We start from the raw sequence: 27,509 nt of genomic DNA on the forward strand, positions 1-27,509 counted from the left end.
CATCTCTCAGCTTCAAGAAGAAATATATCATCGACATCATAATCATCATTATTACCATCGACCACGTGAATTAGATCACATGGCATATTCCGTCTTCATTGTCAGGATCATCTGTTGGGAAGCAATCGTCCTATCATCTACGGAGTCTTCATGTGAGACTTTTTCATTGTAGCTTGTATTTCTGTATTTGTCTAGGAAGTCTTGTTTCGTCCATTATTTTAATATAATGAAGCCACCAGACTTTGACTATTTTATTTTGTCTTCTTGGTTGATTAAGTATTTACTTGATGTGTAAGACTCAAACCCGAATTAATATTTAAAATTTCATTTCAGTTGGCTACCTTAGGTTTGCCAGATTTAAACCCTTATCATTAAGCGCCACTTTTATCCACTCGCAGCTTGCTACTAGGACTTCCATCATACGATTCGCAAAGTAGTCGCATAAGATTCTTTGAACAGTAACTCATCATTACCACTCATTTTTATTACATTGTTGTTTAGTCAACTGTCCGAAGACAAGTCTGAACCTCACAAATGATACCAAGAAGGCACCACTTATACAAGCAACTAGGCCAAGAGATAATGGGGTAGGGTGACTAGTTCCTTTACCCTTCCATTGCATACAGCGCCGACTAGCTACATATTACACTAGTCAGACTTCAGATGCATATAAAAAGTAAAAATTAAATATACATTTAAAACCACTCACCAGTCTCAGAGATGTTGAAAATGTTTATCTCTGAAACCCACACATTCTGTATATCTGCGAAGGAAATTCCTTATTATTTGGTGCGATTCTTCTCTTGTTACAGAGTGAATTTCTCACCGTATGGTTTTTTACAGCTCGTCCAGAGAATGAGGATTCGTCCTGTACACTTTGCCTTTAATATTCAGTCAATGGTAAAATAACAAGTGGTTTATGTCCAGGGATCGTGGTGACAACAGATTTTTGCTTATTAGTCTGGCATCGAAAATACCTTCTTTTGCCCTCAGCAGTGTTACAAGTTTTCGATTCGCGTCTTGCACTGTGTATGCTGGTTAAGGGGTTAGGTACAGCTTACAGCAGTAAAATTTTGGAAATATTCAACAATTTTTTCCTCCATTACTGTATCTTGTACAACAATGTAAATTGGATGTGTAAAATACTGTCCTTCTGCTATATGAAAGAAATATTTTTATGATTAAAAAAACCATTTACATTTCTTTTTTCAAAATTAATTTCACTGTTCAGTGATTAAGCATTTCCCACATAACTCAAAAACTATCCAATATTCTGTGATCAAAATTTTTTTATGTATATTTGTACATGTTATATATACAATATGATGCAAGATCACTTCTCTACCTTTGATAGATTGTCAGATAAAAGATAAATTCATTTTCAAAAATGGTCAAGTATCAGTACTTTCTTTTAACACAAAATTTAAAAAAAATATATTTATTAAGGTATGTAGTTGAAAGCATGATATTGTAAACATGAGTTTCAGCAATAAAATAAAAGAGCGAGAACATGAAAAAGTTAACAAGTTTATGAATTATGAGGAAAACGCTTCATCACTGCACAGTGAACTGCTACCATTTTGAATTTGTAAAAAAAATATATATAAATAATTTTTTAAGTCGTAAAATTATTTTTTTTAAATATAGCAGAAGGACAGTGTTTTACACATACCAATTTTCATTATTATACAAGATACAGTAATGGAGGAAAGAAATGTTGAATATTTCCAAAAAAAAAATTCTGCTGTAAGCTGTACCTAACCCCGTAAGATCAAGGCCTGAATGGACAGTAAGGTAATCTAATAACTAATACGGTTATAAACACAAAACAATAAAATTTGACTCACTAAGTCCTCATTGAAGAGAGTTAAGTTTTCTCCTGTCTGGCAGTCGTCAATGACAGAAAGCTACAAGTAGATCTTACGTAATACCCTAGATCATATAAGTAACAGATAACTCATCACTATATTAAAATCGGCAGCACTTTGAAGAGAACAACCGCCAGGATCGCCACCCGCCCGCTGTAAACGAACACGAGATGGCAATACAGTTGCTAATGCAATTCACATGGGAATTATGACGTGACTCCTTATGTAACAACTAGATGGCAGCGTAGTAAACCTGACAAAAGTTGTTAACGTCAAAGCCTATAACGCCGACCTATCTAGTTACATATATGATCTAGGGTAATACACATGACGACTGCGGACTCCGCGACGTTCATGATCGGCAAGTTAAGAGAAGACAGACTACGAATTCTACGTTTTTTCAGACTAAACATTCTTCTTATTAAGGTGCTTAAATGTGCAATAATGGTTTTCAAAAGTAATTTTTATTTAAATAATCTGTTCATAACAATTCGGGAAAATATGAAAGATAGAAGATTCAAGCCTTTTTAAAGAATTGATTTCTTGTTTTATCATATAGCGACTTACTATGTCATGCGACGAAAAGTTGCTAGGATACCAGAGACAGGTCTAAATAAAAGTCGTCATGGCGACGTAAGGAAGTCTTTACATATTGTGCTGCCGTCAGATTATGCGCACACATGTTGTGCATTCAAGCAAGAACACTTTACGTCAGAAAATATGTGTAATATTGCTGTTACAGGAATTTTAATATACAGTACAGTAGCTCCAACGAGGCTTTAAACTACAAAGACCACTCAGTGCCTGCGTTATGATGGCATGACGCTAATAGATCAGTGTTTAAACACTTCACAGTTGGCGTGGAAAACTTAAGTACCTACTGTCTCAAACCTGATTAGTTCTCCATATAAATCAGTTACAATATTAGGCCAAGCTTTACGCAAATAGGATATACCACCATATCTTAATATTCGATATGGGAAGAAAATTCACGATCCGATCCGATTGTCGATATTTGAGCCGTTCAGAGCAGTAATGGTGTAAGTCAAAAATGGGTAATGAGGGTTAAAGTAAACATTCTGTAATATACAGCGCAAAGTAGCAATTAATATTCAATTTATTTAAACTATTAGTAGTCAGTGGATAGCAAGAAGAACATATTAATTGCTACTTTGCGCTGTATTTTACGGAATTTTTACTTTAAACCTCATTACCCAATTTTGACTTACACCACTTTAGCTCTGAACTGCTCATTTCATATCCGGTACTTTCTTAATCTTCTCTAATCCATAATTTAAGTACAAAGTAATATAAATAAATATGCATGTATATTTAGTCAGCAGTCCGAAGACTGTTGGAACCTCATAAGGACACCAATAAGGCATCACTCATGAGGCAACTAAGCCAGAAGATAATGGGAATGGGTAGCTAGTTCCTTTCCTCCTCCTTTGCACACATCGCTGAGTAGTAACTATTACGCTAATGACACTTGAGATGTAGGCAACAATAGTTATTGTTCTTCCTCTGGTGCACTGATGTTCAAAGATATTCTGATCTACAATTTTATGATCGTGTAAGCGAACTTCCTAATCACGGGATAAATGAAAACCAAAGACATAAAAAACTGACAAACTTTGAAATAGTTCTGTTAGTTCTCAATAGTTGGCACCATTATTGGAGAAAATTGATGAAGTAAATTAAGAATAAATTATTCTCATAATTTATAATAGGCCTATCAGCGGTTTCCCGCTAAACCCAGTGTTGTTTTACAATCAGCAGACAGGGATGAAATATTGAATTTTATAATGCGACTATATTTTGTACTATTGGCAACACTGACTACTGTCTTCGCAATCCATTCATAGAAGTAATAACTAAAGAAACTACACTTACACCAACAAATTCTGGATCACTACCGATTAATAGGGGTCAGGTATCTTTGAACGTCAGTGTACATATCGTCAAGTGAGATGTACTGCCTGATAATAGATGTACTGTACTTATCAGCCAGAATCTCAGTCAGAGGTAATAGAAAATGACCGAACAAACAAAAAACAAACAAACAGACAGATAGATAGATAGATAGATAGATAGATAGATAGATAGATAGATAGATAGATAGATAGATAGATAGATAGATAGATAGATAGATAGATAGATAGATAGATAGATAGATACAGATAGATAGATAGATAGATAGATAGATAGATAGATAGATAGATAGATAGATAGATAGATAGATAGATAGATAGATAGATAGATAGATAGATAGATAGATAGATAGATAGATAGATAGATAGATAGAGTGTAATTAAAGCAGCCTACACCACCATATGGCATATGGCACCAAATATGGATAATTATATAGGTAAAAAAAGTAAACATTCAGAGAGAGAGACACGTAGACAGAGGCAGAGAGATAGATGGATAGAGTGATGCATGGGTGAATGAATATATGGACGAATGAATGGATGGATAGATGGACACATGGAATGAGAGAGGGAGTGAGAGAGGGAGGGAGAGGGGAAGGAGGGTGAGAGATATCACTGCCTGTTTGGACAGACTAATTTATTGACCAAAACAATTCACTGAATCTAAAATGGCGAAAAATTACGATGATGATTACATTATATGAGAATGATAATCAAAGTGTATAATGCACACACGAGAATCCTTCAGTGGCAACAGAGACAATTTTCTCTAGAACGAAAGTGCAGTTCACAACGAATTAGTAACGTTCCAGAATAAAGCACTCCGAATTTATCTTCTAAAATCTGAGGACGTATCTTGGCATGACAATTTCATGCCGGTACTGTACATTTATTTATTTGCTACTATTTTAAGAGTCCTTTCTTACTTCAGCAATACAAAAATTCGCACTCTGAATCTATGGTGGTATGCCTTGACAAGAAATTACTCACAGATTGAAAAAGACATCTATCGCACTTCTTGCATAAAAATAAAAGCTTTGACCTGAGAGACAATATTTAACGGTAAAATCTGTCACTAAAATTGAATCGGTGAGATGCAAAAGGAACACATTCCACTTTTTGGTAATTTCAAAATGAGATAGTCATTTTGTTACTTAACACAAGCCCCCATCTATTGGTAAAAAAGAAAGAAAATATTTCTTCATTTTGACCCTGTTAAAATCGGCTATGAAAGTTCCAATGACATGCAGAAGTAAAAGATTCCACTAATATTTTCCTTCTGCACGATTCCCCTGTATGACAACACCATCTGAATTACAAAGAAGAACGGACCTGCCTTTGAAGTGAGATCTGTGCAAACTCAGCAGATAATAAACTGCAAGGAGTGGTATTCAAGAAGCAAATAAAAAGTCTTCAGTATCGAAATGATTTCCAGATTAGTCATTAGTTCATTACAGTCAGCTCGTCTACAGGAAGAATCGTAAAGGGTTTATTGATGCATTCAGATTCATAAATGGACTGATCAGTGATTTTTTAATCTTTACAAAGGTCGTGAGACTGCTGCTGCTGCTGCTGCTACTGCTACTGCTACTGCTACTGCTGCTGCTGCTGCTGCTGCTACTGCTACTGCTACTACTACTACTACTACTACTACTACTACTACTACTACTGCTGCTGCTGCTACGACCACCACCACCACCACCACCACCACCACCACCACCACCACCACTACCACCACCACCACTATCACTAATAATAATAATAATAATAATAATAATAATAATAATAATAATAATAATAATAATAATAATAATAATAATAATATATTTTTTGATTGACCATATTTATTGTGTTGCTATTAGAATAATTATTTTTCGGTACCGGTACTTGATATATCTGACGTGTAAAAAATTCAAAGACTTAAGGACACAAATTAGAAAGAGGAAAATATACATATAACAATATTGGTTTTCTTGTTCAGGAAATCATTCCAACATTAAGTTTTTAATTTAATAAAACACTTACAAAGTATTTTTTGTATGTTGATACAGTTGACAATATGAATGAAATATGATTTCATATACTTTTTCTCAAATAATGTGTGTACATATAAAATTCTCTGTAAAAAGTGGATATGTCTAATTGTTTTTTTTTTCAAAAACCCATACAAAAAAAGAGAACAGTGAAACTTTTTACAAAAGTTGGTGGATATATGAGATACCTGTATAATATAGCCTATGTCAGATTATTTTATTGTATGAGAAACGAGAGGGACACTTTTTTTCGTTTTCTGAAAAATTAATATTTTAGACTTGTCCGGTTTTTGCTATCAACCCTTCATTTTAAACCAAAACCACATTAAGACAATATATTACATGTGTCAAATATCGTGATGTATTCTTAGAAATTTATTTTTGTAAACTTGTTGATTGCATTAAATATTCATGAAATCAGAATTTTTGTCTAATACAATCTACAGCTTCTCATTCTCGACACTCCATTCACTTTTAATGCGTTGCTTTGTACTCGTCATATGAAAAACCGGAATGTGTACCTGCACATGAAATTCTATTACAAGAATCGATTCTGTGAAAATGAAAGGTATACAACGCAAATCCATGTCCTTGTGTTTGTGCAGATTCGTGCGCAATGATTCCAGGAATGGTTATCACAAAAAATATGATTTCAGGTGGTACACTTTATATTCCCGACGTCTGTATATTGACGCTCTCTTTCTCTTCAAGGTTCTTAAAGCAAATTTCATCTGCGAATCAGTTATGAACAATATTAGTTTTCGTGGTCTTATAAAGCGCGTGACAACTCAAAACAATTCATAAGCAAAATTCCTAATCTTCTTTCTCGATATCCAGGTGTATTAAAAGTATTAACTTGTATAATAACATTATAACATTGTGATGCTTACCAACATTTTAAATATAGAAATAGCAATAGTCCTTGAGAAATTAGTCACCTAATAACCATATACCTTTTGTGAATTATGTACGTTGAGGTTCCATGCTGTAGAATGGGTTTACATATGACTGAAAAATAAATATTAGTACTTAATTCTCATGTTTAATTTCATGTTTTTCCAGACTAACCACTATGCATTACTGTAGCATGCAGTCGGTTAGCATAATAATAATTAATATAAATAAATCACCACCATTATCATCATGATGAATCTCTTCGTTCTCCATAATAGAGCCATAGTGGGCCAAGCGCCATATATTAAAAACGCAAAAAAAAAACAAGGGTTAAAATTAAGTGAATACCATAATTTAACGAAACATATAGCAAGAAATATAAAGTATGCACATTAAAACTAAATGATAATGTCTGTCTTCATTGAAGTATGATATTCACTTAACTTTAACCCTCGCTTTCTCCGTTTTTAATTAATGGCGCTTGGCCCGCTATGGCTCTGAACTCTTCATATTATATGTGATTCCTCTTTCTTTTCGAAGGACTGCCAACATCTCTTCAAGTCTGTAGTTCCACATTTTTCATACACTTATCTGCAGGCATCCTCACTATGTGGCAGTATAATTTCTATATTTATACAGTAGGGCCTTTATTCCTTCTTAACGCAAGTAATATTCAGCTGCTTTATTTCTACATTCCGTCTATGAAATCAAGAGCTTCAATAAACGCATATTTGGAACCCTTACTGGTTTGCTATGGAAGACCTGCCCTTGGGCAGAATACTGTAAATGAATGGATTCTTTAGACCCATGTTAAAAGTCCAAGGATTTGCAAAACTAATAAAAGATGGCATACTCATAATTTAATAAAACTTTCAAGTACTAGTTTATTTCACTCACTTTTTAAAAAACCGTTTGTTCGAGAAGTTCGAATTGTTATTGGATAGGAAACTTTGATACAAAGCGGGAGGCTCCTCTGACCGGAAGAAGAGCTAATACAAGTAGAACAGTGCAATTATTGAAAAAAGATTGCAAGAGTTTTTAACGCACGCTAAGGATAAAAATTAATTTTTATTAATTTCTCTATATTGCTAAACATTTTGCCTTGCCTTTTAACAAAGAAACATAATTTCTGCATTAATCATATTATTTTTACGACGAAATAAAACACATAAAAACTGAATCAAATTAAAAAACATAAAATTAATATTTACTTAAAATGTACGGAAAACTTTTTAGTACGAACGAGAGCAAGCTTACCTTGGGCGAGAATACGTTGAGGTAGAGGCAATCCTCGGAGCCCGCCACCTCCACCTGCTTCGCAAAGATGCTTCTCTGGATGCAGACAGGAGAATAACGTGTTGCTTCTCGCATTCCATTCCATGCCTCCGGAGGTTCTGGAGCCTGAAACATATTACAGTTTCCTAGTAACCCGAGTGTTAAGTTAATTAATATTGACACATTGCTTGAAAAGTGCTGAGTTATCTGCGTCGGAAAAGACTGGATGAGCCACAGCTCCATCTCAAACAAAGACGGAACATTTCATTTGATTAGCACTTTGAGAATCGTCTCGGGGTCCACTGAGCTTCCTATAAAATTGAATATCGGATATTTCTCGGGGTAAAACGAGGCCTGAACGCGGTGCTCACAACATCCCTTTCTTCTACTGCCTGGGTGAAAAAAACAGGAGCTCTACTCCCAGACCCGTGTGTCATATGGCGTGTAAGTCGACACATTTCTACTTTTTACATTACATGGATAAAATCAGATAAATGGATAGTTTACGAAGTCATACGAGCATTTACGAATCTCAATAAAATTAGGAAATTTTTGGTAAACGAGTTCATATAAGCACGGTTCAGATTCAGAATGACATACAGAGTGGACCGCTCGAATGTACCTAATTTCAATTGTATGTGACTGGTAAACGGTTGAAGATAGAAACCTAGAGTAACGTTTATAAGAAAGGAAAACTCAACAAGTTTCGATATGCACATCACCATATCTCTACGTGAGCTCCAGCTGTCACTGTGACGATATCGAAGAAATGAACGATTTCTTGCCAAGCACGTTGGAGCATGTCTTCTGGAATGCTCTCAATAGCCTCTATGATGCGCTCCCGAAGATCACGAAGATCTCTGACTGGGGTGGTATGCCGGTTTACTTTACCTGACACATGGAACGTGGCTTTGTCCGAGAAGAAAATGTTGGACATAAAATCAGGATCAGCGCCGAGACAGTCTAGCATCATATTGGCGAATTCCACTCGTTTGGATTTGTCATCCGGCTCCAGACGTTGCATTAACTGCACTTTGTATGCGTACAGTTTGAGAAGTTTGTGGACAATTCGTTGCAATGTTGATTTTGGTACTTAAAGTTCCCGCGAAGCTCTTCTTAATGACTTCCGCGGGCTTCGCTCATACGCGGCTTGAACATTTGCAACCATTTCGTCGGATGTTCTACGACCACCACCATGCTTCAACACCGATCCTGTAGCTAAAAATGTATCGTGCCACTTCTTAATACTTTTAGCAGTTGGAGCGGCGGAGCATCATGGTTAAACACTCGCCGATACTGCCTTTGAACTCTAACAATTGATTTAAACTCCGCATACCACAACACAGTTTGCGCTTTCATCTGCGGTGTCGACATTTTGACAATCGATACAATCTACGAAAAGAAACCGTGTCTGCGCACAATCTACCGACAGAATTCGAAACTCGTTGAGTTTACCTTTCATATAAACGTTACCGTAAGGTTCTATCTTCAACTGTTCACCAGTCACATACAATTCAAATTAGGTACATTCGAGAGGTCCACTCTTTAGTCTGTAAAAGAATTTCTCGCTTGAATATTTGTACAACTAATAATGGTGAGATGGTAGAAGTACACAAAATAAATAATATTGCAGATTATAATATTAATTCATTTGAAAGAAAAATCTATAAACCAATAAATGATCAGACATAATAGAGAACTAGAAGATACAAGGAACTGAAACAGCTTTACAGAACAGTCCTTTTAAGAGATGGATCTTTAAGATAGTATGAATGGAAAATCCTCTATCATTTTGCTCCTTTGCGTTTAGATTACCCACAAAATTATTTTAACAACATATTTGGTCCCATCATATAAACACATTTATAAATATGCATTTTATAAGGTCTTTACATTCGAATTTTTATCAGTTCCAAGAAATATGTTGCATAATGTTCCTGTCACGTTTACGGTTTAAGAATATTTTAATAATTTAATTATCAATCAAGCTCTTTAAGTAACAGGTGTTTGACAACGCTGCTATCGAAATATATATGCCTGCTTCACCTTATGCTGTGAGTATCGCGGGACGTATAGCGTTTCATAGAGCGAAGCGTACAATAGGCCTAAGCAGAGTTTGTTTACATATTTCCCCCCTCAATAATGCGGAGAAATGTTACTGAATTTACAGCGATGTTGAAATTATTTCTCGCTTTCCCACTAAATAGTCCACACCTATGGAGTAACGGTTAGCGCGTCTGGCCGCGAAACCAAGTGATCCGGGTTCGATTCCCGGTTGGGACAAGTTACCTGGTTGAGGTTTTTTCCGGAGTTTTCCCTCAACCCAATATGAGCAAATGCTGGGTAACTATCGGTGCTGGACCCCGGACTCATTTCACCGGCATTATCACCTTCATCTCATTCAGACGCTAAATAACTTAAGCGTCGTAAAATAACCTACTAAAAACCCAAATACAAAGAAATAATGCAAAATGGCAAAAGGAAAATTCTGTTTCCTTTATCTTAAGGATTTACTCTGTGACGTTACTGTCATTGAACACCATCTACTCTGTGTAGAGAATCTAAAATAACAGATACATTAGACTAAAAACTCCGAAGAACAGTGAAGAACAAGAAAAGCTACGCAAGAGCATTTTGGAGGAAAAAGGATGATAGGAGGCCAAGAGAACGCTGTAAAGAAATAAAATAAATGTGTATTCTAAGAAAATATTTGTGATTTTATCAAGTAATATTTTTACAGGCGCTTATTCTGGTATTTTGTACTTCAAGTTAACTCATTTATAATTTAGATTACATTTATAAAACATTGTAATGATTAAGAATCGAACCTACGTTCACATGAACTTACTTACAAATGGCTTTTAAGGAACCCGAAGGTTCATTGCCGCCCTCACATAAGCCTGCCATCGGTCCCTTTCCTGTGCAAGATTAATCCAGTCTCTATCATTATATCCCACCTCCCTCAAATCCATTTTAATATTATCCTCTCATCTACGTCTCGGCCTCCCCAAAGGTCTTTTTCCCTCCGGTCTCCCAACTAACACTCTATATGCATTTCTGGATTCACCCATACGTGCTACATGCCCTGCCCATCGCAAACGTCTGGATTTAATGTCCCTAATTGTCAGGTGAAGAATACAATGTGTGCAGTTCTGCGTTGTGTAACTTTCTCCATTCTCCTGTAACTTCATCCCTCTTACCCCCAAATATTTTCCTAAGCACCTCATTCTCAAACACCCTTAACCTATGTTCCTCTCTCAGAGTGAGAGTCCAAGTTTCACAACCATACAGAACAACAGGTAATATAACTGTTTTATAAATTCTAACTTTCGTTCACATGAACAGTTTTACTCAAAACAATCTTGAGAAAAAGCTTCGTGAATGCTGGTGTAACTCAGTAAATCTTTCTAAATATATTTGAAGAATTACGAGACATACTGCGGATTTGTAAAGTATAGGCCTATGGAAGGACTTCAGGCAGACAATTTCCATCAACATGTGTGTACACTAGTGTCGTGCGATGTTCGAACATGAGAGGGGATATCAAGATACTACAAACTTCGCTCTATTCCATAGGCATCCCAACAATACGTTGAAGTGAAGCATATAAATTAAAATAACCGAGTCCATTGAAAACCGGTAAGAGGCCTTATGTTCGGTTCATATTTGCCGAGTCTTTGTAGCACTGAAACTCCCTTTCCGTTTGTTCAATCTTTTCCCTTCCTTACATATGTTCGGTGCCTTTCTTCTTAGTCTCTCCTCTCCCTGCGCCTTTACGCTTTAGCTGCATAAGGATATCAGGCACATATATTGCGAAGTTCCTCATAGTAATGAGTATAGGTATTTTTTATTGTTATTAATATGACTAAACATTCACATAAATAGGCCTATACGTAGTCTATAAATAAATCAAACAAAATATATTTAGAAAACGTATATGTTCAAAGTACCGACTAGTATGGGCAAAGTTCAAACATGAGAGAGGAAAGCAAAACCTTGCAAACTTGTCTTATTCCATATGAAAAAACTAATCGCAAGATAGCCTATATGCTCAAATCTTTAAGCGGTTTACAATAGTGTCCTGCAATGTTCGAACATGAGAGAGGCAATCAAGACATTTCAAACTTCGTCTTATTTTATACGAAAAACTAATAACAAGGTCTATGCTAAAACATGAAGGGATGGGAGTGGAGGACAGCAAATATTTTATAACAAAATGGAACAAACACGACAGGCCTTCTTCTGCAAAGCGAACATCGATGAATTTTGAACTTCGTCATACTCGACTAACTTGAATCGAACATAGTGCCTGTAACACTTCCATGAGCCATATTGTCACCGAACAACTGTGATTTATTTGAATATTATGTGAAGAATGTAATTATAGCTATTTTCTTTCGGTAATTGGTATAGTAACAACTGTAATGTATTTTAAAAACATGTGCTGTACCTATGTGTACGTATATTTCTGACGAAATTTAATCATATTTTTATAATAAAAATTACCTGTCCTTACATCTAAATAAAATTTCACAAGATTTGTTCTAAAATTCTTACTCAGCTAAAAGCATGAAGGATTGGGAGAGGAGTGTAGTAGAGGCCAGCGAACTTAAAGGGCACAGATCATACAAGGGGCAAGACCGAGCGAGCGAAACAGATTCGCTTCTTCAAAGCAGACATCGGTTCTTGTCACGCTCGAACATAGAGCATGAAATACACGACACTAGTGTATACACCTGAGTCGCTATGGCGCTATATGCCATACAATTTGTGTATCAACACCACAGAGTGGGCAACCATTCATGCAAGAGCTGATGTCACTCAATCGATTTTTTATTTATTTTAGTAGGTTATTTGAATCCTATAGATTCAAAATCCCCTATATCCATTTGGGCAAATTGAAGAATTTTGACAGTAACTGGTGGCAAATAGAGAGAATTTTCAACCTAACAATGACTTTTAACAAACCTTTTTCTTTAAATTTAATGGGTTTTCGAATTCGAACTATATAAATCATTAGAATTCATTCTTAGCAAGCAATATGTGGGCATAACTAAATTATGAATAAAATGGTCTTTAGAGGGTTTTGAATTTAGAGGATTCATTTTACGACGCTTTATCAACATCTAAGGTTATTTAGCGTCTGAATGAGATGAATGTGATAATGCCGGTGAAATGAGTCCGGGGTCCAACACCGAAAGTTACCCAGCATTTGCTCACATCACAAACATTTAATGAGAAATGGGTTAGGAACCGAGGCTCCGTCACATGATCTGCGTGTTCGCCGATTATCAATTCCAATGTCTTGCGTAGGGGAAATATACAAATCTCGTGTACCGTACACATCTGTTAAAAGAGCCGATGAATTGTCGAAGCCAGTAATACGTTTTCTGTTTCTGCGGCGACTAAATGGTTTAGACCAGTGTTCCGCAACCTTTTCTACTTACGGCACTCCCTAGACAGGCCTAGACTCAACACGGCACACCAAAATGTTAATGCCCTCAAAAACATATGATGTGACTCTCCTAATATAATTACGTAATGTAATCAAATTTATTGTATCATTATTATTATTATTATTATTATTATTATTATTATTATTATTATTATTATAAAACAAAAATCGACTCTTGCATTTATTAACAATTTAGGAACTTTAATTCACTGTAGAAAATACACATTCCTAATACTAATATTAAAGAAAATAACTCTACTCAGATCTTCAATGTGATACTTGGGCCTGCTTACCTGCACACAGGTGACTGATCCGCGGTAGAATTGTTGACAGTGCAAGCCTAATTTCTTCATCGATGGATTTGAGTCTCTCCCTCTTTAATGTTTTAATTTCGGTTAACGTCGAGAAGCCCAGTTCACACATATATTATGTAGTTGCAAATGACAATAACATATTAACTGTCATCTCAGAGATAGCCGGATATTCACTCCTTATTGACAACCGAAATGTTTCCAAAGGCACTTCGAAAAGTTCTAATTTCAATGTTCTTATGTAGGAGGAGTGTAGTGTGCTCTGATCCCAGTTCCTGACACAAAACAGAAAAAAGTAGCATATTTAGGGACCGCAATTTGATTAAGTTCACGACTTTTACTACTTAGTCCATCACAATTTTCATAGAAGATGGCAAAACAATGGCTTCGCGGTGAATGAGACAATGGTCGCCCTATGTTAGGATATAGGCCTACTTCACGTACTTTAGCCATGAATTCTTTCACTCGGCCTGTCATAGAAGCGGCTCCATCTCTAAAACACTAATGCCCATGTTAATTCATTACGGACCACATATTCATTAGTTGTACGAAACATTTCTTCACCGGTTGCTCGCTCGGGTAGTTTGCACAAAAAAAAATTTGCAATTACATCCCCATCAATGTACTGAGTGTAGAAGAGAAGTTGTGCGTGACCGCTAATATCGTGGATCTGAAGTGAGAACTTCTGACTGCTCTTTATTTTATCCTTCATAATGTCTTGGATATCATTGGCCATGTCACTAACTCGGTGGTTAATTGTGTCAGCAGAGAGAGAAATTAAATTTTTATTAATTTTATTAATTTCTTACAAAAATAGGTAAAAGATCGCGTCACACCTTTCACCTTGTGGTGGCACACCAGTGTGTCGCGGCACACTGGTTGCGGAACACTGGTTTAGACTGCATTCTAGAGGTTTGGAGCAGCGTTTTTCAACCTTTTTCAACATGTGGCACACTAAAGATGTAGGCCTAACTTAAAATCTCGCGGCTCACTCATATAATTTAAAGTTGTGGTTTCCAAACGTGGCGGGAATTTTGTGGGTTTTAGGGGGGGGGGGTTGAAGAACATAAAATACAAAGAAATCGGATAAGTGTATATATGCATTAATATAAAATGAATAGTTGTATAGTGAACGTATAGGGGAATAATGGACTGATGAATGATGAAAGGGCGCATGGAGCAAAAAAGTTGAGAAGAGAAACAAAATACACTTCTTTCACAAATAGAGATAACAAAATTGTTTGTATTTTTATTTGAAGTTTATGATGTAAATGTAAAATTTAATGATAGAAAATTGTTACAATGTAATATTAGTGTAATAATTATTGTATTATGCATGTTTTCGTAATTTGTTATTTAGAAAATATGAAAACATACAATATTATTACCATAGGTAGAAAGTTCGTACCAAAACAGTGGATTCCAGTTGAGTATAGCAAGGAGTATAGATGTCACCCACGCCTCGTTCTGTCCCCGCTCGCTACTGACATTACGCAGTTCACAAACAACGCATATTATCATTCTGTGTATAGTCGTATTTCTATTTTAAGTTCTGAATAAAGTTAGTTATTTTGTTAGTATTGTATTATTTACGTAATGTTAATATTATGCATGATTCAAAAAAAGTAATTCATCTGTTATTAAATAATTATGCAAACAGGAGTGTGTAACACGTTTATTTATTTTTTCCAGACTATTCTTCGTTAAATGTTGACGTCTCGTGCTGCTGTACATTCGGTTGCGTTACAGCCCAAGTTCAACATCGGGATTACGATACGAACTTCCTATATGCCATTGCAATAGAAATGAAACATTTTCTTGAAAACAATTATGGGTTTAATATTATGTGCTACATACGAGATACACTATTAGGTTCACAAAGTTGTTGTTCATCTGATGATATGTATGTATGGGTAGGCCTAAATTATTTTAGATTGGGAGTTACGAAGTTTATAATTACAAATTATTATTTTTTTATTATTCGTTTAGGCTATTATTTTCTTGTTCCAAAGGCCGTGGACGATTGGACCACGTTTAGTTATCATCCTGCAGTGCTACATGTTTGTCGTTCTGGTTCGCTGACATTGAGAGCTGTGCTGCTAGACTTTCCATTCGGTGAAGAAATAGTCCAAGCTCATACAACTTAACAGTTTTGGTACCAACTTCCTAGCTCTGATTAGTACGTTTTGTCAAGGTATTTAACGTAGGATATTTTTTATAAGGTCACAAGTAAAATACGACATTTTTTAAAAACCGGCACGATATTCTAACTTGATCGACCTGGAAACCCTAGATGTGTTTCTGTCAATCTATTCTCTGCCGCTCGTACACCTACACTGTGTTTACTGAATGTTGACTTGTCCCGCGTTTGCTGAAAGTCGACTCTACCTTAAGGGTAAGCGCAGTAGATCTATAATATATTCTACAGAGTGATTCATATAAAACTCATGATTTTATTATGTGTTTATTTTAACAAGAAGGATGCTGGTAACGTTGTATTGCGTCTTAAATGTACAAAATCTCTGGGAGATTGCTTTACCTTTACATTAAGTGCTGAAAATGCCTTCCGTCCGCTTCAAGGTACAGCTGAACACGTCGTTCCATGTTTCTGGTCGTTCGCTGGAGCATTGCGTTGTCAATATCGTTCATTTCGCGTGTGATGCTCCCCTTCAGATCATTAAAATTCCGAGGGTGTATAGCGTAGACTATTCGCTTCAGGGAACCCCACAAGGAAAAAATCTGGTGACGTCAAGTCCGGTGATCTTGATGGCAAAAAGTTCCGGCGGTTGCTGAGGACGTTCGGGAGCGACTGCAGCAGTCACCCCGTAAGTCATTAAGGCGTATGTCGCAGGAGACCGGATACTCGTAGTCAATATGTCAGAGACCTGCGAAGAAGGTTAGCTTAAAGCCGCATAGGTTGACGTCTGATCATGAGCTGCTTGAGCCAGGTAAGGCTAAAAGAGTGGAATATTATCGTGGTTTCAGGTGACCATTGTTCAAAATCCTGGCATACTGTCCATTACATGGTTCATAGACGAGGCATGGTTTCACTTATGTGGCTGCATAAACTCACAGAACACACGCTTGGGCCTCACAACATCCACTGACATTCATGAAACGCCTATGCACCCATTGAAAGTAGGAGTTTGGTGGGTACTATCAGTAGAGGGAATAGTGGAGCCATTTTTTTTCGACGGAACAGTGAACACCGTACAGTACCGTCGCATTTTCAAGGAATTCGTTAAGCAACTGGATGTCATTGAGCTGCATCAAAGGTACTTTCAACAGAATGGGCCACTTGTCATACGTCACATGAGTCCATGGCGCTGATGCAAATTTTATTTGACGATCTCATCATCTCCGGAAAAATATGGCCACCAAGATCACCGGACTTGATCTCACCAGACTTTATCCTGTGGGGTTATCTGAAAGGAACAGTCTACGCTAAACACCCTCGGACTTTGAACGATCTGAAGGAGAACATCATAAGCGAACTGTACTGACAACGCAATGCTCCAGCGAACGGCCAGAAACAAGGAACGACGTGTTCAGCTGTGCCTTGAGGCGGACGGAGGGCATTTTCAGCACTTAATGTAAAGGTAAAGTCATCGCCCAGAGATTCTGTACATTTAAGACTCAATACAACGTTACTAGCATTCTTCTTGTTAAAATAAATACATAATTAAAATTATGAGTTTTATATGAATCACTCTGTATAAAGTCGCAATACTTGGTCGTAGTGACTCTCCCTCAATAGAAAAAAAAAGTTTTTAACTACACCTGGCATTCTTGAAAAAGTGCGCGAGTCAATTTGTAGAACAAAGAGAGGGCCAATTTGAACATTTGTAATGAAGAAAACATGGAACGATTAAATTACGACATTGCATGAATGGCTGCCTACGAGCAGGCGCTCTGAGGCATATTTTACGACCTGCAACACACCGATGGTGCGTGAGCTGACACGCATCGCTCAACGGATAATACTGTTCTTATCAGCTTCGAAGTCTGTAACATAAGCTTCAAAATATTCTCTATACACTGATATCATACAAAGAAGTAACATTTTACTTCACCAAACACGCTTTATGTCGGGAATGTCGGAGATGGCGTACAGTTACCGGTTTAGAGCATCGGTTTAACACCTTGAAAACCAGGATAGGGTTCCTGCGAGATCAAATTGACATTTTTATGCATAGAGATTCTGTTAAAAGTTAGATGAAAACGGTAAAAAGCTACAAATATGGATATTGAAACCCTACAATAACATATTCAGCTACACTTACAAAAAAATCATTACAAAAATACTGTATTAGCAGTATAAAAAAGTGAAATACAGTATAACAATACAATTATTATGTGACATATTGAAGTCTGTCCATGAATTTGATTAGGCCTACATGAAATGAAATAAAAGTAGCTTTAACTACCTTAAGGCTAAATTCTATATAAACATGGTGAATGGCTCGAGTACAACTATTTTTTGTTCAGATTTCCTTGTACCGTACCGAGAAAGTAGGAGAGCGAGTATGCATTAATCTGCTGCGCGAGTAGTCAAGGAGAAGAAAACGGTTGCCCTCAATCTACCAAATTGGGTTTCTCAATGCACTTTAGAAGGCATTTAAGTGACATAGGCGAGGTCTGAACTGAATTGATTAGGTCGTGATGGGACTAGTTTGAATTTTTATTTGGTTATTTGACGCCGCTGCATTAATTACTATTTTACTTAGCGTCGATGAAATTGATGATAATGAGATGGTATTTGGTGAGGTGGAGCCGAGGATTCATCGTGGAGTACGTAAAATTTGCCTTATAGTTGGAGAAAACCTCGAAAAAAAAATCTCCAACTAAATAATAAGCTCAAGCGGGTATTGAATCCACGCTCGATCGCAGCTCCGAGCAATCAGGGAAACGCCAACCGCTCGGGTTAAACTGACTAGTTTGATTGAAGAAGGGTTCGGTTCAATATTTTTCTGCTGATTCGTATTATACGTGAGGCCCGAATATGTATGAAAAACATACACTTAAAGGTACATGAAAATATGGAGAAATAGTGGCATATGTAGACGTGTAAATACTAAATTTAAATTAATACAACTATATTAATACCGGTATTATAAATACAGTAATATTATGTATAGCTATTTATCTTATTCTTTGTTCTGGCAGTGTGTAATGAGAGTTAAGAGATTTTCTATTTCTGTTGTTGAAGAATGCTTAGTACGGTGAACAATTTCTTTAGACGTCACATAATCACTGCCACCCACAGATTACACAAACGGAAAAGTGTAGAAATGCAAATTTTATGTAAGAATCAAATAATTAAAGGATTACGAATTTTTTGCTTCTGATTATAGAAAGTATTGTGATGTTGAACACTGAAGTTTCGAGATTTTAACGGAAATACAAGTATTCAGCATCTCTGATACCAAAAAGAAAAGTTTTGGGTATGCTGTCTGTTCGTTGTCCGTTTGTCTGCGAAAAGTGATTTCTCCTAAACTCTCGGCAATCCGAGATAAAGGTGGGGGGGGGGGGTTTAGGAGTACTTCGGATTTGGAATATCCCGAATTGCTACGAACTTGATAGGAAAATCTTAAGAACACGAAATAAATCCAATAATAACAAAAGCAAGAGGTATTTTATTGTAATTTATTACAGTGTTATGACTCGGATTGATTGTTTAACTAAAAAGAAACAGCTATATTGAGGTTATTTTTTAAGAAGTCTTACGCAACTTCTTCAGAATGTTGCATCGTTTTTGCGCTGCAGTGTTACGCCATCGCTTGAGTAACAGGAGCCTCCTATTGTTGTAACAGAGAGATGCGGACTCTGGCGGAGGGGATTCACATTACGGCAACAACCAGGTGTTGTAGGTGGCTCGGGTTTAACGGAGCCTCGGATTAACGAGGTTCAGTATCTACTACGCGCCCAAGTTAAATCTGCGTCCAGAAAGAATGTGAGTCACCATTCCCTCTCCCTCTGGCCTTTGCAGTGTTGCCAACTCGATTCTTAAAAACAGCTATGAAACAGTACAGAAACCGCTAAATTGCTATATTTTCAATGTAAAGTGAAATTGTTTTCCCTATGAGTGCTCAAAAACCCGCTAAATTCCTGTATCAGCAATACAAATTTAATAAATTCTACCCGCTAAACTAACACAGGAAAACGCCAGATCTAGCGGGAAAACCGCTGAAATGGCAACACTGAGCCTTTGTGACTGAGTTGATAAAGAGGTGGTTACTGTTCGTGCCAGCGAGTTGTATGAGATAGTGGGGAATACATGTGTATAGGAGGTGTTGAAAGTGTTATACCCTTATAAATATTGTGAAAGTGTTAATATTATGCACCGTATTTCTTACACACATTGTGTAGGGTAAACTAGGGTCTGTTGGACAGTCGGGCATGTTGGACACTCTGTACTTTAACGTGTTACCCACTCGTGGCTACTTCCGTCATTGACTTCTAGCAGAATGTGGTGCCCACAAGTGGCGAGGTAACACCTTAAAGTACAGAGTGTCCAACATGCCCGACTGTCCAACAGACCCTAGTTTACCCTATATCACGTCACTCATTGCATTATCTCTTGTAACATGACCTCACTCACAGACGAAACAGTAGTTTTATACTAACAACTAGAGCAATTAGAGCTACTAGCGCTCGTCTCTTGCATTCACGGGACGTAAGTTTAACTTGGGGGCGTAATACGAGTCAAACGAGTGAACTTACTCGATAATGCCGCATACGAAGTACAATAATTTTTAATAAAAATTCATATATCATTATTTGAAACCAAAAAAACACAAAGTCCCACTGTTAATGAAGTGTGGACGATGATATTATTTTATATTATTTTATTAATTATCATTTTATGTGCTTGTCAAGTACAAAATAGTCATTAAATACCTTAGCAGCTACATATATAAGGAATCAATGATTAACGTTTTCAGCAATATTTGCCATCTTCAGGTCAACAATACAACGATATCATGTGTTAGCTAAAATCTTTTAATGGCACCTGCTGGATTTATCGCAAATTCTCTGCTCTGGCCTTAGAACTCTGGCACTGACCTCTCAACAACTTTCCTTTCGTCACCTCGTCAACGAGGTTATCTGTGGCAAGGGCGTCACAGCACTAGAAATAAATAAGCGTGGAGCCGGACTATATAGAAAGCGAGTCCCACGATGTGTTTGTTAATGAAGGAAATGACCTCAGACAAAGTAGATACATATCTGTGTAAATGACTGTGGAACCAAGCAGTTCGACAAAGTTGGAGTAAAACTGCAACTCATTTTAATTTTTATGTTGCTGGAAAAGCAGAAATGTATAGTTCCTATAGGACATACATGGGCAAAAGTGCTTCATTTGAGAATTGGTGCCTCACCGACTTCGACAATACTTATCATATGTCATATGTCATAAGCGTCTTGGCAGATTATATGTTCAGTTAACAGTGGCGAAATCATGGCTTATCAAAGTAGTGTGTACGAGTTGAAAACGACTCTCATGTGGAATGGGAAAAGTTATAATACTTGAGGGGGAGAACATACATTGTCTGTTACGCTCGAAAATCGTAGTATCAGGTTTGATCGCGTAAATTACATGGTACATATTTTACGTGTATGTTAAACGTAATTTACGTTGATCCGAAAAACATATTGCTTCACGATTTTGTATGCGGCGTAATAAATTATTTTCATTTTAATAAAATGCCATCACAATATAACTGGCAAGCATTGTTTTAAATAATTTCATTTATAATCACAGAAAACAAAATAATTTGAATGGTGACGTGTAACGTAGACCTACATACGTGAAATTAAGAAAAAGATTATAATATTTTGAAACGTGGTAGTAGGCCTATTCATAAAAACAAGGAAAAAATCTAATAAACAAGGTACTAAAATAAATATTTCTGAAGAAACAAGGACTATGATATTCGTACTGTAACAATATCTAATATTAATTTATTTGAAGAAACAAGGACTGTGAAATTTGTATTTTAACAACACCATAATTATCTTACAATGTCAGCATTTTGCTTGTTTCCTATTGCAATACAGTACACTAAAGAGTAAATAGATGTGACATACCCAAAGAGAAACGAGCAAAGAGTTCTCATGAAAATATGTGCTGTTGTTACAGTTGGCTTACCTACTAATTTTTCTTCAAAGATATTAATTTTTGGACCCATATTTATTATACTTTTTATCTTGCAAATCTAGTCTTTCAGGTAAAGCTTCCTGTAAAGCAGATTTGAATAATTTCAAGGGAAAAATTGTTCCGGGATCGATACCCGGCCCCGGAACAATTTTTCCCTTGAAATTATTCACTTTTTATCTTGTTTGTATGAATTCTTCCTCTTCTCAAAAGATTATACCATTTTTTTTCCTAACATCCTGCTATCAGATTACAATATGATCACGAATAATCTAGAAGTGTGTATTAAAAATCAAAGCAGTCGCCTCTGGGAAAATGTGCACAGAGAGTTCTCATAAGGACAAGCGATTTTGTTTATTCTCTTTCAATATTGGCCCTATCAATAGGACTTCTTCTGTCAGCGGTTGAAACAAGTTACCTAGCTGAGGTTTTTCCGGGATTTTCCCTCAACCCAATAAGAGCAAATGCTGGGTAACTTTCGGCGTTGGATCCCGGATTCATTTCGCCGACATTATCGCCTTCATCTTATTCAGACGCTATATAACCATAACAGTTGAAAAAGCGTCGTAAAATAACAAATTAAAAAATAGTCGACAGCTTTGATGACTAATAGGCTACGAGTAAACTCTGTTATCTGTATCAGTGTGGCAATTAGCTAAGCAACACGTGCAAACGCTGTGTTGTGTCGGCGAATCGTTTCAAATGATAGAAGATATCAATATAACACTTGTTAAGAAGAACACGTATGAATTACCGCAAGTAACGCACGTTGATAGCCTGGGAACTCGAGGTAACAATTAAATAACACTTTGTTTATTTAATTTGTTAGAGGAAGTTGTGATTTTAATACATTTTTTTACATTTATAACAAATTACACATTTTACGCGTATTTTACGCATCGTGTAGAAATCAATTTTACGCGCAACTTCCCACGTCTGTCTAATACGCACTAATAAATGTTATACGTCATTACTTCTTAAACACGGTGGATTAAAAGATACGAGAAATTAAATGTTGTTTGTACGTACTATTTCTCAAGGAAATTTATAAATATCAAATGTGCGTAGAAAACGAAATATGGTTTTCTGAAATTATTTTTTAAGTCGAGAACGTGCAAATCTATTAAGTAATCTTGAGAAACGCCAGAATATTCGAGAGAATAAATGTAGACAACGTGATGGAATATTATTGGCTAGTTATGCAATTTCATGGGAACTCGCCTGTGATTTAAATAAATTCAGTGACGGAATAACAGTAAAGAAGTTTATGATTAAAGCTGCCGAATTAATTTGCTCAAATTAAATAAAAGTTTTCGAGAGTCTCACGCTAACCAGGCGCTTTTCTAATAATATGATTCGCCACTGACCGCCCTTACGATTACGATAAGGTGACGCAGGTCACAGCAGTTTATATTTCCCATCCCACTCTGCAGTCTGCTCTCCTAGTAAACAAACTATTTAAAATCGAGTTCCTCACGTGACAGAAAATTGTGCCCATATCTGCTATGGGAATTCGAAATCGATAAAAAAAATGCATTTATAAATGTATGCAGATGATCAAGCAATGATACTGGGAGGAAGAAATTACTTACAGCTTGACGTTATTAAGCTAAAAGCAATCGCTAGTACTTGATATAGTCCATTAGGCTCAGGGAGTAGCAACAAAATGCCCACAGGTAACAAATTAATTAGACAAAGAACAAATATCACTTTCATTACCTGAAAATATTAAAAAAGGGAGGCCATACTCGTAATATTACTGCTTAACTTAAAATAATAAGAAAGACGAGTCAAAACATAACACGATACATACAAACACATTTTTATAAAAACTAAGTATTTATTATGTTTAACATACAGAAATTAATGATTCATTACAATTCAAAATGATAAAAATGATATAGTCAGTTAAAATTAAGTTTCTAAGGACTGTAGAATGTTAAAAAAATATGCGAATAATTACATATTAAAATGAAATTGAGTTTTATGTCAGTACAAAAAGAGGTTGATAGAAAAATACTTAAACTATTTATTACACAACACACAAAAACAACATGGCAGTACAAACCCAGAGCGCAAAGAGAAATTTTGTAGGCCTATGTTGAAAGGAACAGCTATAGGATATAAACAGTGAAGTTAATGATGATTATGATAATGATGACGATGGTGATAATCTGAGTAAAAAGTTAAGCATTTTAACTCGACAACTGAATTAAATAATACTGATAAATAATTTATTCCTCGTCCGATCATTAATGCATTAGATCTTAAACACCGTCACCGTCATGATTTTAGTAATGGTCGATAATGGACAGAGTCCGAGGGATTCATATTATGTTCTATCCAAGTCCAGACTGCATCGATGAAACAATATGGAAGAGAAATACTTCATGAAAATATTGATGACTTGTATCGAGCATGTCACGCTACTGGCGAAACCATTCATCATATTATTAATTCTAGATGCCAGACTCTTGTCCACACTGAGTATATTAACTGAAATACCGGTAAATAAAATTTGGAAAATCGTACCTCAGTTGTTACTACATGCTAACTAGATTATGAATACAGTCCTCCCTAGTTCTTGAAAACGACACAACCATGATGTTCTGGAATAAACGAGGATAAACAGGAGAGTAGATTACAAGTAACCAGACATTAAGTGAACAAGAGCAAAAGGAAGACGGCACATGCTACAAATGTTGATGTTTCTCTCGCTGCTAATTTAGAACAAGCAGAATATACTATTCGCAGCTGTTTTGATATGTCAAGCATTGAAAAGAAAAATTCAGAAGATGTGGAATGAGGAAAAAGTTGTAGGGAATTTACATCTATACCAACCATTATATCAAAAGAGGATAATATCAAAATTATTTAATACAAAACTGTCATAATTAACATTAACAATAAATAACCTACCTGAAAATAAAGAATGCAGTAATGATGCACAAATGTCATTCTGAATTGACGTATTATTTGCCATAGAGAGTTCACCAAAGAAATAAAGTGAAATAATAATAATAATAATAATAATAATAATAATAATAATAATAATAATAGTAATATTATAGAAGTAGGCCTAGTAGTACTAATGATCTATGTGCGAAGCTTCTCTGTGGTTCCTGAATTTTAAATATAAACAAAAGAGCATGAACGAAAAATAAAAGGTGGCAGAAACTGAGTTATTGGTTGGTTATTGAGAAGTCTGTCAGGATATAAACCTCGAGGCTATCAAATATCTGGTGTATAGCTGGGCCGCCCTGTCTTCGAGAGTTATAAAGACTGAGACCTCGTCCTCCAAGTTTAAAGTGGGCGCGGGGCTGATAACCCTACTCCGGAAAAAAAAAAAAAACTTCACATTGAGAAATCTCACGGAAGATGTTGGACTGCTTAAAAAAAAAGACTTGATGAACGAAAAAAAGGATTCTGTGTTTCTGGGCACATGAAATATCCATATATGATAAGAACCGGATCCCTGTCGTCATTTATGGGTCAGAAGCATAGGACGTAAGAGACAAAATGGAAAAAATTCACGACTTGCAAAGGAAAATATTACGATGAATTTACAACCCAACAAATGACAATTAGACTGGAGTATTAAAGAAATAATGAATTCAGAGATAAATATAAAAGCTCTGAAATCTTGTTTCTACAATGAAAGCAAGAAGATTAAAATGGGTTGGCCGTGTTAGAAGAATGAATAATGAAAGGACGATTAAAAGAATTATGAAAGAAACTTTGAGAAGTAGAAGAACAGGTGGAAGATCCAAACTTACAATTAGATGGAGTGATGATGTGAAGGCAGATTTAAGAAATATAAAAGATGAAGAAATAAAATATTAGACCGTGCTGAATGGGTATCAATTGTGACGGACGTCAAGGCTAAACTAAAAGGTCGTAGTAGCCTATTATTAGAAGAAGGAGAAAACAGGATATATACTTCAAAATAAAAATCGAATGAAGATATCAGGTGATCATTACGAATATTTAAGCCAGTGGACAAAATAAAATAGTACCAAAAATTTGCTGGAACATGTGCTGTGTGGTGAATTAGGATACTATTTAATACACCTACAAGAATAAGTACTTAAATAGAAAGCGTCTCTTACATAACTTTACAGCTAAACGGCATTGTCAAGAGCTGTATTATGAGTTTTCTTCATGCTGTGTATGCTGGTTAAGCTGAAGGCCAGAGTTAACAATAAGATGATGCAGGACAAACACAATAAAATCGGACTGATCAAGTTCCTATGAAAACGAGTTAACCTTTCTGCTGGGTGTGGCACCATACACGAGCGAGAATTTCTTTTGTAGTGATCAAGTGATTGGAATTGATGTGTCTGGATTCACTGTATAACAGCAAATAATTGTTACGTACTCACAAACTCTACCCAAGACAAATGGAAAGAAGGTTTGCAGACAATTTTTCAAGTGTCAAAGCTCTTATAATCCTATAGGGCATGATCTTTTTAGAAAGCTGAAATACTGAAGCTGTACCAGGAAAAAAGCGTAGGAGAAGGCATCATGTTTCGATTCTGGGAACACTACGAGATAATGCAACACTTTGTGCATTCGTGTAAATGTTCTTAAATAAAGTATTAGATTTATATTTTAATGTCACAATGAGTGAGTGTTCTAGGGATTATTTTATGATTATCTACAAAAAATTACAATTAAATCCAATTTCATAATAAAATTTCAAATAATAATCCAATAATAAATATAAATGTAATCCATCTCCACCAAAACATAAACTGCACATTTCCTTTATCAATAATTTGATTTACTTCATATTTAGCTGAAACCAACCGTACTCCTTCCGGGCAGCACGGTGGAAGCCGGTAGCGCTGTTACGAGCAATAAAAGTGCCACTTATCGGTAAGGTTCTGAAATATGTTTCACTGTGTAAACTCACAGGTTAAAGAAGCACAGATCGAGGAAGAGATGGACTGAACAGTTCATGAACTTAAACCTGTAATAATTAATGATGATGACAAGATGATAGTAGTAATAACTATGCACTAAAAACGGCAAAATATGCATGCACATATGCACTTAAAAACCAGGATATATGCACCAAAAATAACAAAATATTCACTCTTAAAATTAAAAAATATATATATTAATTTATTACTATTGATGGTTTTTCTGTTATACATAAGAATACTGAGACACAATCAGTTGCTAAAGTTGCGTGTCCTTCAACCCATTGCTTAAGCAGTACACTTCTAGAAAATTTTTCGTTAGGCATCGTTGATAAAACTAATTAAAAATTAATACTTTTTTGCAGCTAAGCTGTTCTAAAATGCAATGCACTCTACACACTGTCGAAGTTTCTGAGACCTGTCACTATAATAAAATGAAATATTCTGATTAGCCACGTTGGCAAGTAAAAACAGAAAATTGCATTATCGTGCCTATATTATTGTTGACAGATGGAGAAATTTGAGTTTAACGAGTGAAAAAAAGCCTATGAACACTTTCTGTAACTTCTGCTCCAATCATATTGCAACGTTCTAGTGACAAAATCTTATGCACGTGCGGAGTAGACAATAGGGTAGCTTCCTGTTTTGAATATCTGTTATTT

The 27,509-nt window shown here is 35.9% G+C and overlaps 1 protein-coding gene across 3 annotated transcripts in view; it reads right to left on the bottom strand.

Annotated features, from left to right (window-relative positions):
* The window catches only part of LOC138711974 (venom carboxylesterase-6-like), a 125,609-nt gene that overhangs the window by 49,343 nt on the left and 48,757 nt on the right, over nt 1-27,509 (bottom strand). For all 3 annotated transcript variants that reach the window (XM_069843295.1, XM_069843294.1, XM_069843296.1), the window contains exon 2: nt 7,984-8,127. In XM_069843295.1, coding sequence (XP_069699396.1) covers nt 7,984-8,127 — 144 coding nt within the window. The remainder of the gene's footprint in view (nt 1-7,983; nt 8,128-27,509) is intronic.

Source organism: Periplaneta americana, chromosome 13 (assembly GCF_040183065.1).
Source record: "Periplaneta americana isolate PAMFEO1 chromosome 13, P.americana_PAMFEO1_priV1, whole genome shotgun sequence".
Lineage (NCBI taxonomy): Eukaryota > Metazoa > Arthropoda > Insecta > Blattodea > Blattidae > Periplaneta > Periplaneta americana.